This window comes from Lissotriton helveticus, chromosome 10 (genome assembly GCF_964261635.1).
Source record: "Lissotriton helveticus chromosome 10, aLisHel1.1, whole genome shotgun sequence".
NCBI lineage: Eukaryota > Metazoa > Chordata > Amphibia > Caudata > Salamandridae > Lissotriton > Lissotriton helveticus.
In genome coordinates, this window is record NC_136071.1 from 1,107,028,946 (window position 1) to 1,107,047,008 (window position 18,063).

General features: G+C 43.2%; 1 protein-coding gene across 2 annotated transcripts in view; it reads right to left on the reverse strand.

Annotated features, from left to right (window-relative positions):
* The window catches only part of DNAJC13 (DnaJ heat shock protein family (Hsp40) member C13), a 1,517,524-nt gene that overhangs the window by 966,223 nt on the left and 533,238 nt on the right, over window positions 1-18,063 (reverse strand). For both annotated transcript variants that reach the window (XM_078663869.1, XM_078663868.1), the window contains exons 18-19: window positions 9,364-9,439; window positions 3,941-4,036 (exon numbers count right to left, since the gene is read on the reverse strand). In XM_078663869.1, coding sequence (XP_078519995.1) covers window positions 3,941-4,036; window positions 9,364-9,439 — 172 coding nt within the window. The remainder of the gene's footprint in view (window positions 1-3,940; window positions 4,037-9,363; window positions 9,440-18,063) is intronic.

Sequence of the window (18,063 nt, forward strand, 5' to 3'; positions counted from 1 at the left end):
TGAGTACCGGCCCACTTAAAGCACTGCTTCTACGGTTATACATATGTCTGAAAACTCTGATGAACTGCCAGTGCCTTTATGCTTTTATTCTATAATTGCAATGGTTGTTAATAACCGCGCAAATAAAGATGTGACACATGAAAGTGTTTATTAAAGACAGCCACAGAACAACACGCTAGAAGCTGAAGCAGGCTGGGTTCAAAGTGTCTCCCCAGCAGGGCTTTAACCCCTTCGCTGCGACGGTAATTCCCCCACAGTGCGGGTGGGGGAGGGGAGAATGGGGGAGGGTGGGAGGGGTGAACGAAGCACCGTGGTGCTCGTGACAAGACCAGCTCATAATGAGTCACAGTGGAGCTGTGCTCATGACCAGCTGGGCTCGTCACAACCCCGCCCACTGATTAATTTGCACACACAGGCGGGGAATCAATCGCGTGTGGGTGGCGCGGAGCTGTTATGACGAGCCCAGCTCGTCATGAGCACAGCTCCATTGTGACTCATGACGAGCTGGGCTGGTCATGAGCACCGAAGAGGCTAAGTGGGATGAAAAAAACTGGGGGTTACAACAAGTAACATCATACCTACAACAAGTCAGGACAGGACTATTCGCTTTGTCAATGATTGTTAGCTGCATAAGATAAATAAGCAGCAATTATGGCTTGTATAGAATATTGCTTCCACTTAGAGCTCTAGTGACACCACAACAATGTTGCTGCTCCTGAGTTTCAAAAAGAGAAGGGAAATCCAGGAGAAAATTACTCTCTTTAAAGGATTTTCCTTCCCCTACAACGTTCACCAGGCATGACGCCCTGGCGTAACCTCCACTAGTGAGAAGTGAGCTTGTGCACATCAATGTGCTCACCTGGCAATACATCATGCCGTAACCTATCCACTAGTGAGAAATGTGAGCCACACACATGGATGTGTCTGCTGCCACAGCAGTCCGGAAAAAAACCGAAGCCTGTGCCAAGGCACAAAACAGAGCCCAATAGAGATCTGTTTCGAGGCCCCCTTTAAAAAACTGCTGGTGCACCAGAGACCCGGCCCACTTAAAGCCCTGCTCCCAAGTACTGATTCAAGTGGTGCTAAGCACCGACAAAGCTGGAAGGCTTGGCTTTTGTATAGTACAAACATGAGGAGGCCAATAACATGTGCATGTATACACTCACAAAGAGAATCCATAGAGATACAGAGCAGCAGACCGAGAGACTATATATCAAGAGGCACCCACGCACATTCTAGCCGACATTATTATTATTATTATTAAATGGGTTTTATTAAGCGCATGCAACCCGGAGGCCTCGTAGCCCTGAATGCACCCAGACCAAAACAGACACGTAAATAAAGTCAACACACACACACACAACCCCCCTCCACCGACCCCCCCACACACACACCCCCTACACCCCTGGGTGACGATGAGATGGACAGACAGGGGCATAGACAGACAGGAGAGGTGCCTGTAGGTTCTGTTGTACTTGATGGCGCAGTGATGTACTGAGCAATGCAACAGCCTTTTTCAAAAGCAGTATTGACTGCAACTTAGGGTCACCCTTTTTTTCTGCAATGGGCGCTCTCCAGGCTGGTGCACAAACAAGACTCAGCTCCTGTGCTTTGAAGCGCCTCACCGAGTCACCAGTCAATCCATGCTGTCACACAATGAAAACAAACAGCTCGTGTTTCGAGTGAACGAGTTGGCAGGAAAGTGTCTGAATGGTGCTGGAAGGAACAGCAATCTGTGCCCGACTGCCTGGGAGAAAATTCATTCAGGATGAAAAAGTGCCATGATCCGGGCAAGCACACACTCACTCTAACTTCCCCAACGGATGAATGATGATACAACAAATTCCATTACATGGTGGGCATTACAATGCAAGTGCCATTACCACACATTGCCAATACAACACAATGTTTTTACCACACATATGCCTTTACCACTCAAATGTAAGTATTTTAAAGTTAAGTATAAACCCTTTCTATTTCTATAAAAAGGGTTCATACTTACCTGTATAATACTTACATTTCCGTGGTAAAGGCATACACTTGGTAAAATTGTAAAATGTAGGTACAAACCCTAATGAATATATATATATATATATATATATATATATATGTATGTATATATACATATATACATACATATATATACACACACACACACATCTATATATGTGTGTATATACATACATACGAATAAATATATTTATATCTAATTGTTTTAAATATAGATATTTTTAACTCCCTTTTAACACCCACAACCCCTCAAACCCATACCTACCCTAAACCCTACAACTACCCTTGCCATTCAAAAACGCATACCTACCCTAAACCCAAAAAATACCCTAGCCAACCTAAAACCCATACCCACCCTAAACCCTAAAAATTCTCTTGCCACCAAAAACCCATTCCCATCCTAAGCCCTAAAAATACTTGTGCCACCAAAAACCCTAAACCCTAAAAATACCTTTGCCACCCAAAAACCCATACTCCCCCGAAACCCTGAGAAGTACCATTGCCCCCCAAAAACCTACAACTACCCTAAACCATAAAAAGCATAGGCATAGCCAATAGGTCTCGCCTTTGGGACCTTATAAGTGTTTAGTTATACAGCACAAGATCCTTGGTGCGACAACATCAAGTGTTGCACGGCTAAACACTTATAAGGTACCAAAGGCGATACCTATTGGCTGTGCCAATTCTTGTTTTGTTTTAACACCAAACCCAATCTTTTCATCTTAGTACATGTGACTTTGCATCACAAATATGGGTGTTTACTCTAATCTGCCCTGGTTACACCCAAGTAACGTCCAACTTCCTGCAAAGTGTTGCAAAGCACTTCTTGTGCTGAGAAAAGGGCACATTTCCAGGGGTAAATACTTTTGGCATTGGAAATAATCTTGTAAGAGTTTGTACTTCTTTGGGTCACTTTGCACGACTCTGCCCCGTTCCTATGTTTCTGTAAACACTGCGTATAACAGGAATTTTGACTGCGCCATGCAGTTTACAAGAAGGCCCCTTGGAAGGCCGGGCCCTGGGCAATTGCTTACTTTGCCCCTGCTTTAAACAGTCCCTGCTTAAGAGACGATCTTATACAGACTAAAATACAAAATGAACTGGATAGTATCTGGGCTCCATGCCTGGCTAGTATAAAGCAAGGACCTAAATATAAGGGCTGCGCATAATCCAAACAGTACTTCAGTAATACAGCCCACGTGCTAATTAACTATGCACTCCTTTATTTGTTACCAACGATTGGCTTTCAGAAAGGGGTCTAGGGTCTGTACTTAATCACAACACAGTATAGATTCCTCTAATGAATTTTACTGCTATATTACTGATAAGTCTAGAAGTTTCATTTATCTAGTTTGACCTCAGGTGAAAGAATTCTGCCTGGGCAGACAGACTATTATAATTCTTATTGGGTACTGTCTGTTGAGGAAGCACACTGCCTGTTTGTTAATAAATGTCGAATACCCCTATTCTCTTATTTATATTCTACCTTTGCCAATCTCCTCTGTCTTCATCTTTTTGTATCATCCACCCCACACAGTACATTGAACTTTCCAACATAATTCAGATGTCGGGATATAACTACTGTCTAACTTTCTGCCATATCTTTCTGTATGCTGGTAATAACCGACTTTCTTCAAATGGCTTTGGTCTGTATTTCACTATGGTTTGTTTACAATAATGAGCTTGACTCTAAAGGAAAGTAAATGCAAATACTCAAGGCCAAAGCTATGAAAGTATTTTTTTTAAAAGCAATGTAAAAAAGTAAAAATAACTACTTTGTAGTTTGCCAGTTTTACTTAGTAGAACACATTTCATTTTTACATTGATGTACACAATGAGAAGGATGTGAAAGCATCCATTTTACAACTTATTTTAGAATGCTTTTAACTTTAATTTTCTAAAAGACAATTATCTTTTTCCTACAACTCACATTTGCAATCTTCACATTGTCCCGTATGTGCATCCGGTCGATGTCTTTCTCAGGAACGGGGTCAGTGCTGTCCAGGTATGCCAGCAAACCTGAGGGCTGAACCAAAAGAAAATAGGTGCATAAACAGCATTACTACCCAAAAAGAATATATAACTTCAGTGTTACAAAAAACAACTGACATGCCAACAAAATGATGGATAGAAGTCAATATCATTTAAAATAAAAATCCAAAAGAAAAAGGAAGTATGAGTTTACTAAATCTCATCCAACAATGAATCTGTGCAAAACACCAATATAATCGAAGAAATTTTTCAATTATCCACGAACAAAGAGTCTTGGTTCAGCACACATACAAGGCTGACGATGACCAACAAGCCCATCAAGTAAGTCACTTTACCCAGCTCATAGCAAATCAAAAAACCTGCCTTGGTCACTGGCTGTATAACACATCGTTTCTCACTCACAATGGGCTTTTTTGAAAGTATAATGCTTTACTATTTACTATTACAGACATGTTCTTTTGTTAGTGTCAAGTTCTCCGAGGATATTGTACAGCAGCAGCTGTTACTGCCTTGAGTCCTCTTCAGGTCTCCCATGTATTTCTGAAATACTAAAGCTTACACTAGGTACATTCCTCATGCGGTAGATAGATGAGAAAACAGCAAATACGGTGCAAACGTATCAAGTAGGTACTGAGCAGAGCCAGGGCCATGGTAACCAGAACTTTCCTACTACAAGTAAGAGAACATTAATGGTTTCCGAATGCACTCATTATCCCCCATCTTTCAATGACAGAACATAGAATTAACTATGGCACACTGTAAAGATGAATAATTACAGTGTGTGGCGTTTATAGATCACATGTACTTAGTTGTGTTTATCATAACATCCTCATAAGTTGTTGCTTTTTCATTACAAGCAAAACAATGCTACTTGTAATTGAGCGCTGTATTAGTGGGAAACTTCTTGACAATCATAATTTCATTAAACTCAAACACATGAAGTAAGGCGCCTCTTTGCAGGATCTCGAAGTACTTTTTATTATAAATATTTCACTTTGTATTTCATTTGTCTTTAATTATTATACATAGCCAAATGAGAATTTACCTTTTCACTACAAGGAATTCTGTGCATGTCTCTGCTTTTTATTACCTTTATACATCATAAGGCCAGATGAGGGCTACAACTGCTGTATGCAAAGGGAACTACATATAGTTATTTTTACTCACATTTTTTCAAAAACAAAATAAGTAAATGAGAAAATGGAACCAGGTAAGCAGGAACTCGCCTGATCAGAAAGTAGACACTTTCTGTAGTGCAAATATCCCATTATGTTGTTGCATTGGCAATTGCCTCCATTCATTTTGATAGGAACTATGGATCCCTCAAGTTGTAGAGTTAGCTGTTTTCAAGATACTGCCAGGGAGGTGGGTGGCCTATGTATGTATGACTTCAATGAAGACTCCCACAATGGAGAAATAACATTTGAAGTAACCTTTCCTTCTCCATTCTGGATTTTCTTTGATAATAAAACAATTGAATATAGTAGCAAGCCTTTATAGACTACAAAGAGGTCGAGTAGTAACACAATCGTACAATAAATAAAGGGATGAAAAGATTAACAATAAAGATTCCTGAAAGTGGCTTTACATTCTTGAGCATCTGCCATGAAACCCCAACCCAAAAAGCAGTGTAAATGATTTCCCCCAATTGTGATGAGTATGTTTTTATGAAGGCTTGGTAGGTTGGGGTCTTGATAAATCTGCTTACTGGTATTGTTTTTGCTCCACCGTTTTAATTGCATGGTTACTCTGTTTGGTAAACCACAAGATCCTCCCGGTACTAGTGTATATGAGATAACTGATTTTGGCATATACAATCTTGTATTTAGAATCAAATTAATTCGTTAAAGCCAGCATATTCAATAAGGTCCTTACCGGTAGAGACTGAGACATCTGTCAAAATTAAATCAGCTTCTGCAATACTTCTACACATCTACTTTCCTTGGTGTTCCATAGGCGAATAAACTTGTGTCAATTATTCTAGAGGTTAGGATTCTGTGATAAGAAGCACCGGTCAGAAACTTCTTGTTGACTGTAAACCATAGCTGATACAGCAGATTGGCAACTGATTGCATGTTCGTTTGGCTGTATATGAAACAGTAAAACCCTGTACTGATAACGCACCCCTGACATAAAACCTGAGAGATCGCCAATATGCTGGAAGCATGGGGATGCAAAAACAGGCATAACTGATATCTATATTCAACAAGTAGTCTTTCTCCTCCAACATCCTCCGGGAGGATTATCATTTGGAACATTTGCGTTTTGAGGAATTTGTTGATAACTACAAGTCCAAGATAGGTTGTAAACTTAGATCTTGTTTCGATATTAGAAAGTACTTTTTGAAGAATTTGAAAATGCTCCTTAAGGTGTGTGAGTTGCAGGCAATGGTGTTATGTGCCAGATCATCTTTAGCTCACATATGTCTCTTATGGTTTTGAAGTGGTCCATTATCGTGCTACTTCTTGAACTTAAATGTGGAGGGGGGGTGTTTAATGGAGCCATTTTGTGTTCGAAGCGGACAATCCTGTGGCATGACCTCTGGCTTTACCTCTTCCTCAAAAATGTGCCTTGGTCTGTAGAGGTTGCTGCCAATGTATCTGTTGTACAAAAGTGATTACTGTATACGGTCTCTGAAATTGCAACATATAAAGTTGCATACATTCGTCTTTCTTCTCTGTGGAATCTATTCTCCTCATCAACAGTGCCTCTAAAGATCTGCAATTCTAGTGCAGATTGTAAACTAGCTAGATATGACCTGACCTCTTCTACTACATATTTAGCACTAGCACTCTTCATGTATGTATTTGTATCAACACCTATATGTAATTTTGTTTCTAGGATGCATATCTATTATAGCTGTCCGCCACTATGTAGCACTCTCTATTTTTCGCCCTACCACCTCCAATCTCTTACTATCTTTATATGGAGATGGACATTAAAAAGCTGGGGACTGTGCTCTGTTTCTTCATGCAGACACTGTCAGTGAGTTATGCGCCACTAAGTTATTATGTACTGTGCGTACTGTGGAGATGTCATATATATATTTTCAATATAGGCACCAACTGTCTTTGTGGTAGCTGGGTTAGAGAATACCCACCTACTCTGCTGATGAATCCTCAGTAGCATAAGAAGGTATTCATTATGCCTATGCAGAAGCCATAGTGTTTGCAGAACATGACTTTTCCTGCTCTACTTCCATTTGGACCCCAAATGGCTGAGCTTGCCTTCTGACTACTCCATGGTATTTGGAATTACCATCTGGAGGAGATTATATAAAAGGGTACATGTTCCCATTCTCTTGCAGTGAGTCTGCATCGCCATCCTATGGCACTCTTTCCTCTTTTGTCCTCTATATCGAACATATTCTCTTGCTCAATGCCTGACTAATAGTGGCATGTCTCTAAATGGGTCTTCTTCTTCTACAAGTTCTAGTGAATCTGTAGGTATCCTTTCCTTCCTTTGCTTCATGTGTTCAGACTCATCTCTTAGCCTCTTAATGTCAAATAGCTTTGCTTTTTTTAAGTGCAGCAATGGTGTATTTGAAATATTATTTTATTTTCATGATGTCAGCTATCTAGGTGTTTAGGGCCCTCTTTTACTTCTCAACATCTGTGATGTGAGAAGATTGTTTTTCTGTTCTCCCTGCTAATCTTTCAAGCAAGAAGCTTTCTTTTTCCACTTTTGAACTCAATTATCCTTTGAAGTCAATCTGACGTACCTAGGCAAATCTTTTCTGGTGGCCATTTCTCTGGACTGGTTAGGATGGTGTGTGTCAACAAGATCATTTACTGACATGTTCTTCGGATTCCAGTGTTTGTTTTAATGGAAACACTTGTGTTCACACAAAAATCTTGAATTTGGTGTTTTTGAAATACGTGGATACCTTGTATGTTGGGGATTCCAAAAGCCTTTAGGTGTAGGGAACTGTGGACTTAAAGTCAGACCTCATTTTGTGAGCTGATTAATGTGCATCAGCACAATAGATGAAAATCTCTTTGGGGGCTGAATCTGACTGGTATTCCTCCACTTCCTCTTGTTTTTCTGATACCTGTATTTCCTACATAGATGGTATGTTTCGCTCAGCTGTTTGAGCTATGCCTGCCCCAACATGTCCCCTATGGCCACAAAATGTATCTGGAGAAATTAAGGCTTTTGTTTTGAAAGCAAATATGCTTAACAGTCCTCCAACTTTTAGCCCCTTGAGAGGCAGAACATGCACTCCGGCTGTTCATAATTGGAAGCGAATTTTCAGATGCAAGACTAGCAGAACTTGAAAAGTGAGCTTATACTACAAATTGGTGTTAGGAGTCTGAGGGACACTACGTCTACTATAAACCTTACTACGAATATGTTGAATACCAATTGGAAAAACATGAATCCTCGATGAAGTGTTTATTTCAGTTTTTCATCCACTGCCCCCTCGATGTCTTCTTGCACCTTTTCTATGGTGTTTTTGCTAAAGTCTTGGGAGCTCTCTCAGTGCACTCCAAACCCACTGGTAGGGAAAAAAAGACTATAAAATGGAGGGGGCATCGTGGGCTTACAGTTGACGTTATATTGATTCGTACTGACTCCGCTCGACATCCATTAGAAAAGGTCTGTAAAGAAATACTTCTGGAACCAAACACTACGGGTCGGGATAATGCAAAATATTCAAATCTTGAAAAGAATTGTAGTGTAAAACTGAGAATATAGGGAATTAGAGGGGGCAGTGAATATAAAAAGAGTAAAGAGCAGTCAGAAAGTAGGTACTGTACCAATTCACTTCACACCATGTATCACAAGCAAGGGGTCATAGATGCATCACAGGAAAGAGCTCTCAAGCTAAACACACAAATTAAAGAAATGGCAATTACCTAGAGTTATATGATGTTGAATAAGCAGTCCTGATTATAAAACATTTTTGTAAGTTCTTATTTTAACCTTTATAACGCTACCTTACACAGTTTGTTTTTGTTCTTATGTGTTCTTCTCTGAACATGTACTTTTGCAAACAGTTTACATTCAGTATGAACCTGTGCTAATGTATTGAGACCTATCAGGCCATGTCCACACTATGTAATGCTGCAACAATAAAACACATACAAGTGTTGGCAGCAAATGTTCTAGTGTGCCAATTTGCTTCATCTATTGTCCCACAGGAAACTCTAAGAGCTCAGAAATGAGTCTACTAATATTATTCTTTTCCTCTGGAAAGGGATCCATGTTTGGTTTGACTAACATACCAGAATAGGTAGCAACCTTGATGGACAGCTTATTACATGTATACTTGACAAAGGGAAAAAATAGACAAATCAATAATTAATCAAAAATATACAGAAAAAAGTTAAAATCATTTCCAACGTGTTTATCACTTACCAAAATACGCTTCAACAAATTTGTGGAAGTTGTATTCTCAGCTGTCCATAGACCAACTAAATGCCTGCTTAGCTGTCTGAAAAAAGAAAACAAAATAACTAAGGAAAAATGTTATGTATTTTAATGGAAGACGAAACAAAAACTAGGAAACTTTATTTTACACGCAAAAAATAATTATTTGTGAGTTTTGAAGACCGCTGCCTAAAATAAGGAAAAGCAGAGTAGGCATCAGTTTGAAGGTCCTAAAAGAGAAAAAGTGGGCTATGTCTGCTAAGATATACAAAACAAGAGCATCATACTTTCAGAAAGCACAAATGTTAAAATTCCCATTTCCTTTTTTTTTTTGCATACAAGTGATTTCATTGTGTTTATAATAGTTTCTTAACATCTGCCCATTAGGCTGTACATAACCATTCCTACTGTAGGCCGTAGCAGATACATTCATGATACCCAGGATGCAAACTAACATACTAATGTAAACAAGGCCTGGATTGGAGGGCGCGGGAGGGTCAAACAAAAGGTACTGGAAAGCTATAGATCATTGACTTTTATAGGGTTGTGTGGTATGGGCACTTTTATTTAAACTCAAATGAAGTAAGCCAATGAATATCTACAATGTAACTCATGCAGAGAGGAAAAGGTGGTACTACAATTCAACTGGAAAAACAAAAACAAAAAAGATAAAGATTTGTGAAGCATCAGAGTAAAAGTAATGCGATATCCATAATAAGGAATTTTGGTACATGTATATACACACTTGAATAGCTGTAAGACAATAACAGGGTTGAGCATTCCTGCCAAGAAAAAGCAGCAGCCAAGGTAAAAAGAAGGCCAATAAGTACTGCATCAGATATGAAAAATGAAAGGTGTGATTGAGCATAGCACACTGAACTATACTGACTACTGTCGTTTTAAGGGAGAGAGGAGAGAAGATAATATTAAGGGAACCGCTAAAAGGAAAGGAATATGCTACTTACCAGTATGCATCTGTTCTTGGCATGTAGGGCTGCTAACATTCATATCTTTTGCATAGATCGCCGCCTAGTGTTGGGTCCGGATGATTGCACATTGTTGTCCTAGAAGAGTCTTCGAAGTATCATGAGATAGGTGGCTCCTCCCTCGGACTACAGTGCGCATGGGCATCCTCTCCATCCCCAGATTGTTTTTCGCCATTGTGGCAGAGATGGAGTATAGTACAGTAAGAGATGTCCATGCAAAGAGTGAATGCTGCAGCTGCGACAGGCACCGGGGAGGCGGGTGGGCGATATGAATGTCAGCAGCCCTACATGCCAAGAACAGATGCATACTGGTAAGTACCATATTCCGTTCGAGGCATGTGGGCTGCTGAATTCATATCTGTGCATAGAATGTATAGCAGTATCTCCCTTAGCGGTGGCCACCTGTGTCAGCTGCAGCAGTCTGGAAAAGAGTTTTGAGAACAGCCTGTCCTACAGCAGCTTGCTGTTTTGAATGTACATCTACATAATAGTGTTTTGTAAATGTATGTGTGGTTGACCATGTGGCTGCTCTGCAAATTTCGTGTAAAGGAAGATTTCCAAGGAAAGCCATGGATGCCCCTAGCTTACGTGTGGAATGCGCTCTAGGGGGGACTGTTAAGGTGCGTTTTGTCTTCAAATAACATATTTGTATGCACTTAACTATCCATCTGGCTATACCTGATTTTGAAATAGGGTTACCCTTGTGTTGTGGTGAGAAGGCAACAAACAATTGTTTTGTCTTGTGAAATGTTTTAGTTCTGTCTATGTAATACAGCAGAGCTCTTTTGACATCAAGGGTATGCAAGGACCTTTCAGCTACTGTTTTTGGGTTCTGAAAGAACACTGGCAGTTCTAAAGTCTGATTTATATGGAAATGGGATACCACCTTTGACATGAACTTAGGGTTTGTTCTAAAAACTACTCTATTTGCATGTACTTGAATGCATGGCTCTTGAATAGTTAGGGCTTGCAGCTCACTAACTCTTCGAAGCGATGTAATAGCAATAAGGAAAGCCACTTTCCAAGTAAGAAATTGTAGTTCGCATGCGTGCAGTGGCTCAAAAGGTGGTCCCATTAGTCTGGTTAAAACAACGTTTAGATTCCAGACTGGTGAAGGTGGGTGTCTTGGAGGAATTACGCGTTTGAGTCCTTCCATAAACGCTTTAATTGCTGGCACCCTGAATAGTGAAAGGTGTTGCCTGTTTTCAGATATGCTGCTAACGCAGCTAGGTGTATTCTGATTGAAGAGAAAGCTAAATTGCACCATTGGAGGTGCAATAGGTAGCAAATGATGGTTTGAGTGGAAGCATCAAGCCGGTTAATGTCATTGTTATTAAAGTAAATGACGAAACGTTTCCACTTTGCTGCATAGCATGCTCTGGAAGTGGGTTTCCTTGCCTCTTTGATAATATTCATGCAGTCTGGAGGCAAGTTGAAGTATCCAAATTCTAGGATTTCAGGAGCCAGATCGCTAGGTTCAGCTGTTGGGGATCTGGGTGTTGGATTTCGCCATGGTTCTGCATTAGAAGACTGGGTGTTAGTCGCAGTCTTTGATGAGGCACCACTGACAGTTCTAGGAACGTTGTGTACCATGGTTGCCTCGCCCACGAGGGAGCAACTAGGATTAGCGTCAGCGAATGTTGGCGCATTTTGCGTGCCACCAGCGGTATTAGTGGAGCTGGGGGAAAAGCGTACGCAAATTTGCCTGACCAGTTCATCCATATCGCATTGCCTTGCGACTGCGGATGTGGTAACCTGGCGGCAAAGTACTGGCATTTTGCGTTTTCGCTTGTGGCAAACAGATCTATTTCCGGGTGTCCCCACTTCCGGAAGAATGGTTGGAGCACTTTGAGGTGAATTTCCCATTCGTGCATCTGTTGGCTGGGCCTGCTTAGGAGGTCGGCCACTTAGTTGTCCTTGCCTGGGAGGTGTTCTGCCATGAGAAAAATGTTACTCTGAATGGCCCATTTCCACATTGCTTGAGCTAGGTGCGACAGCTGTGGCGAGTGTGTTCCTCCCTGTTTTTGAATGTAATACATAGCTGTCATGTTGTCCGTCCGGATCAACACAGCTTTGTTGCGTAAGTGTGTCCCGAAAGCTTTTAGGGCTAGAAAGATGGCCATCAACTCCAGGAGGTTGATATGCATTTTCTTTTGCTGTACAGTCCAGAGTCCCTGCACTGTGTAGTGTAGGACATGGGCTCCCCATCCTAGTAGGGATGCGTCCGCTGGTTTTGTGGATTACACCAATGCAGAGAGTTGTATGCCCGACTGGTCACCAACACTAGGTCTTTAAATTGCCCTTGAGCCTGGTTCCACTGCCTTGCTAGGCATTCTTGGAGCGGACGCATATGTAGTCTTGCGTGAGGGACTATGAATATGCACGAGGCCATCATGCCTATTAGCTGCATAAACACTCGAGCTGGTAGTGAGTGTTGGTATCTGAACTTTTGTATTAGCGTTTGTATTCCCTGGACCCGTCCTGTGTTGGGATATGCTTTTGCTGCCAGTGTATCTATTGTTGCTCCCAGGTACTGTTGGACGTGGGAGGGTGTTAGATGTGACTTTGGGTAGTTTAGTGAGAATCCTAAACTGTGCAGTAGGTGTATAGTCTGACATGTGGTCGGCACATTGGTGGGCTGTTGGCGCATGTATTAGCCAGTCGTCCAGATAAGGATACACATTGGTGGGCTGTTGGCGCATGTATTAGCCAGTCGTCCAGATAAGGATACACATGTGTGTGTTGCCTTCTGAGATGTGCTGCCACTGTAGCTAGACATTTGGTGAACACCCGTGGAGCTGTTGTCACTCCAAATGGTAGGACTTTGAACTGATAGTGTTGTCCTTGAATGGTGAACCTCAAATACTTCCTGTGAGCAGGGTGTATTGGTATATGAAAATTTGCATCTTTGAGGTCTAAAGTTGCTAGGAAGTCTCCCTGGCGAAGCAATGGTAAGACTTGCTGGAGAGTGAGCATGTGAAAATGCTCTGACAGAATGTAGAGGTTGAGGGGCCTGAGGTCCAATATTGGTCTGAGAGACCCGTCCTTCTTTGGAATTAGGAAGTATAGGGAGTATACTTCTGTTCCCTGATGTTGCAGTGGGACTGGTTCTATGGCCCCCTTTTGCAGCATACTGATGACCTCTTGCTGAAGTAACGTTATATGTTCCTGTGACATAGGACGGTGCACGGGTGGTATGTTGGGTGGAGTTGAGGTGAGCTCTAGGCAATAGCCATGTTGGATAATTTGCCTGACCCACTTGTCTGTGGTGATATTTAACCAGACTTGTAGAAATTGTTGTATTCTTCCCCCGACTGGTGTTATGTGGTCTGGGGGAGTGTCAAGAAGTCACTGCTTTGTGTTAGTGGAGGATCTATTTGCATTGCCTCCACGACCTCTGCCCTTGGTATTGTTTCCTCTATAACCACCCCTGCTGGTGTTCTTGTTTTATGTGGATTGTGTGTTAGTCTTGTAGTTGGAGGATTGCTGTGATGTTCCTCGCGCTCCTCCTCTATAATTGGAGTGACGAAAGGAGCCCTGGTGTTGTTGGGACTTAAGAGCTCCCATAGATTTTGCAGTTTCTGCATCCTTTTTCATTTTGTCCAGAATTGAATCAACTGCTGGACCAAATAAAAAGTCTGGGTTGATTGGCTGATTAAGAATTGTAGATTGGACTTCATTCTTAAAGCCTGATATACGAAGCCATGCGTGTCGCCTTATTAGCACGCTGGTATTGATGGATCTGGCAGCTGTGTCTGCCGTGTCTAGTGCACACTTAATGGATGCATTGGTGATGAGCTTTCCCTCCTGTATAAGTTCATCTGCCTGCTGTTTGTAGGGATCAGGTAACTGTTGGAGAATTTCTTCCAAACTGTCGTAGTGCGCCCTATCATATCTGGCTAGCAAGGCCTGTGTATTGGCTATTCTCCAGGAGTTTGCTGCCTGAGCCGCCACTCTTGCCTGATGCCTCAAATATCTTAGATTCCTTGTCTGGACGTGCAGCCTCACCAGTAGTCTGTGAGTTTGCACGCTTACGTGCGTTTGATACCACTAAGGAATCTAGGGGTAGCTGTCCTTTGATGTATGTAGGATCTATAGGTGCAGTTCTGTATTTTTTCTCAAGTCTAGGGTTTATGACCCGGGCTCTAGCAGTGTCCTTAAAAATGTCACCTGCGTGTTTTAACACCTCTTTTAGCATTGGGAGTGTTTTCACGTGTCTTTCAGATGTTGTGAGTGTATCAAAGAGGAAGTCTTCCTCAATAGCATCAGAGAGCATCTCTACATTGTGGTAGGTTGCTGCTCTATCTAACAGAGAATTAAATGCAAGTGTATCCTCGGTGGGTGATGGCTTAGAAGGGTATACTGCAGGGTCTGTAATGGGCAGAAGAATCCCTTCAGTGTCTGGTTCCCCTCCTCCACCCCATGGCTGTGTGTCTGGCTCTGAATTTGGGTTTTGTGGATAACCAAAACCTACATCTGCGTCCTGATCTTCATCAGGGTTTTAGTCAGAGCGTGTTGGTGAGGTTGGGGTATAAGGAGTAGTAGGCATAGCAGGAGTGATAGGTTCAAAGAGTATAGGAGAGGTAGCACAGTCTCTCTTTTTCTTTAGAGGGATCCTGGAAAAGTCTTCAGTTGGAAGAGGTACAAAAGGGGTTGGTGATGGACGGAGCATCTGAATCAATCAAACACTCACACCCAGTCAAAACATCTGGGTTTAATCCATCACCGTTCTTTAGCCCACTCTGCCACCCCAGTTAAGACATGGCTATATGCAAATCAGTCTGACCCTGTGCCTCATGGGAACAGTCCAGCCCGAACTGCCAAGCCATGCCTTCCCTGGACCGGAAACAAGCTTCCGAGGACCGGTTTCTGGCATTCCAGCCGTCTTCAGCCCGGCTTGCTTGAATCCAGTGGCAAAGTGAGCAAGGGACTCACGTCTGAGCATACCCTGCCACACTTATGGCGGCCAAAAGTGGTTGGTGATGGACGGAGCATCTGAATCAATCAAACACTCACACCCAGTCAAAAGATCTGGGTTTAATCCATCACCGTTTTTTAGCCCACTCTGCCACCCCAGTTAAGACATGGCTATATGCAAATCAGTCTGACCCTGTGCCTCATGGGAACAGTCCAGCCCGAACTGCCAAGCCATGCCTTCCCTGGACCGGAAACAAGCTTCCGAGGACCGGTTTCTGGGATTCCAGCCGTCTTCAGCGCGGCTTGCTTGAATCCAGTGGCAAAGTGAGCAAGAGACTCACATCTGAGCATACCCTGCCACACTTATGGCGGCCAAAAGCGGTACAAAAGGGGTTGGTGATGTGGAAAGGGTATGCCCAGACGTGGGTCCCGTGTTCACTAAGCCACTGGAGTCAAGCTATCCTGGCTGAAGACGGCTGATAGCCAGAAACCGGTCCTAGGATGCTTGATTCCGGTCCAGGAAAGACTAGGCTTGGCAGTTCAGGCTGGACTGTTCCCATGAGGCACAGGGTCAAGACTGATTTGAAGATGGCCATGTCTGAGCTGGGGTGGCTTGGTGAGCAAAATAACGATGGATTAAACCCAGATCTGTGACTGGGGTGAATGTTTTCCCATTGTGCAACATTCCGTCCATCATCTTGTGTGTTTTGCTGTTCCACCTATGTGGGAAGGGTATGCCCAGACGTGTGTCCCGTGCTCACTAAGCCACTGGAGTCAAGCTATCCTGGCTGAAGACGGCTGATAGCCAGAAACCGGTCCTAGGATGCTTGATTCCGGTCCAGGAAAGACAAGGCTAGGCAGTTCGGGCTGGACTGTTCCCATGAGGCACAGGATCAAGACTGATTTGCATATGGCCATGTCTGAACTGGGGTGGCTTGGTGAGCAAAACAACGATGGATTAAACCCAGATCTGTGACTGGAGGTGAATGTTTTGCCATTGTGCAACATTCCGTCCATCATCTTGTGTGTTTTGCTGTTCAGTTGGTAGAGGCCTTTTCTTTTTAGTATAGACAGTCACTTTACCAGTTTTTGGATCAATATAGATTTTTGACTGGTTCTCTGTGGAGGGATCTGGGTGAAGAAGCTCCTCTTCCACAGTCCGTGGTTTTGGTGTTACAACCTTTGGTTTTTGTTTCTTCGGGTCGATGGTTTTTGGGGCCTCAACCATTTTAGGTGGTTGTATCGCTTTTGGTTGTTTTTCAACAGGTTTTGTTGGTTGAACGTCCTTTGCTGGCTTCACAACCTTTTTCGGACCGAGCCGTTTTGTCGGTTCGACAGTCTCTTTATGTTGTTTTGGAGCCTGCTGTTTCGGGTCGACGCCCTTTTTCGGGTCGATGGGCTTCGGCTCGACCAATTTCTTTTCGTCCACCTTCAGTTTCGGTTTGACGGTAGTTTTGGGCGTAGGCCTTGTTCTGTCGTCGACCGGTGTTTTCCCTTTGTCGATACCTGAGGCTGATTTGCTCGATTCGACGTGCTTTTTGGGTGTCGATTCGACGTGCTTTTGTTTTTGTTTTGAATCGATGTGTCTTGGCTTCGAGGTTGACTCGACGGCCTTTGACTTCGAACTCGACTCGACTGCTTTGGTCTTTGATGTCGACTCGACGGTCTTTGTTTTCGAAGGTTGTAGTGCTACTGCGCCCTTTCGGTTCGACTCCCTTCGGCTTTGATACCTTCGGTTCGACGTAATTCGGTCCGAAGACTGTATTGTTGACAAGTTTCGGTTTCGATGGAACGGATGTTGTGTGACGTGTCTCAGAGGGCTCTTTTGATATGTTCTTAGCCGGGCGGTATGGCGGGGCTGTAGAACGTGGTTGTTGGTCTCGGCTAAGGCCTGCTGGCGATGCCTCGACCTGAGTCTCTGATAGAGGTGTAGTGTCTATATGGGGCGGTGTACTCACGGTTCGCCCCTCGCCGTCATCGGAGTCGTCTTCAACTGTACGATGTCCTGATCATAGTCCTCGAGATCGACGATCAGTTCTCCCTCTTCGGGCTCCGAGTATTATCCGTCGTCTCGATCCGAGTCTTCGGCGCTCGCTAGATCTTCGTCCCCGAAGATGTTATCGGGCTCTGGCGCCGATCGTTGCATTTCCTGTCTTGCCGCCCGTCGGTTCCGAATAGTCTTTTTTGATCGGAACTGGGCACAGGCTAGGCAACTATCTTCATTGTGATCTGGAGATAGGCATTTGTTGCACACTGGATGCTTGTCTGTGTGCGGGAACTTCGAGTTGCACTGAGGGCAGTACTTGAACGGACTTCGTTCCATCGACGGTCGGTCCACGTGGTGTCGAGAAGGCCTCACGGCCCGATTCGACGACTGGAGCGCAACAGAGTTGTAAAAAAGTGTATCCGCACCGAGCGCTGAACAATACCGACGGATCCGAAGGCCTTTTGAGAAGTTTTCTTTATTCCGAACTTGGAGAGTAGGAAAGTACATCCGAACCCAATGGCGGAGCAAAACAGTATGGGGATGGAGAGGATGCCCAGGCGCACTGTAGTCCGAGGGAGGAGCCACCTATCTCGTGATACTTCGAAGACTCTTCCAGGACAACAATGTGCAATCATCCGGACCCAACACTAGGCGGCGATCTATGCACAGATATGAATTCAGCAGCCCACATGCCTCGAACATAAGTTTAGGTCAGGATGGAGGGAGTTATCCCAATTGAAAGAGGAAACCATGAAGGTACTGATATACAGAAAAAAACATACAGTAACAAAAATATGA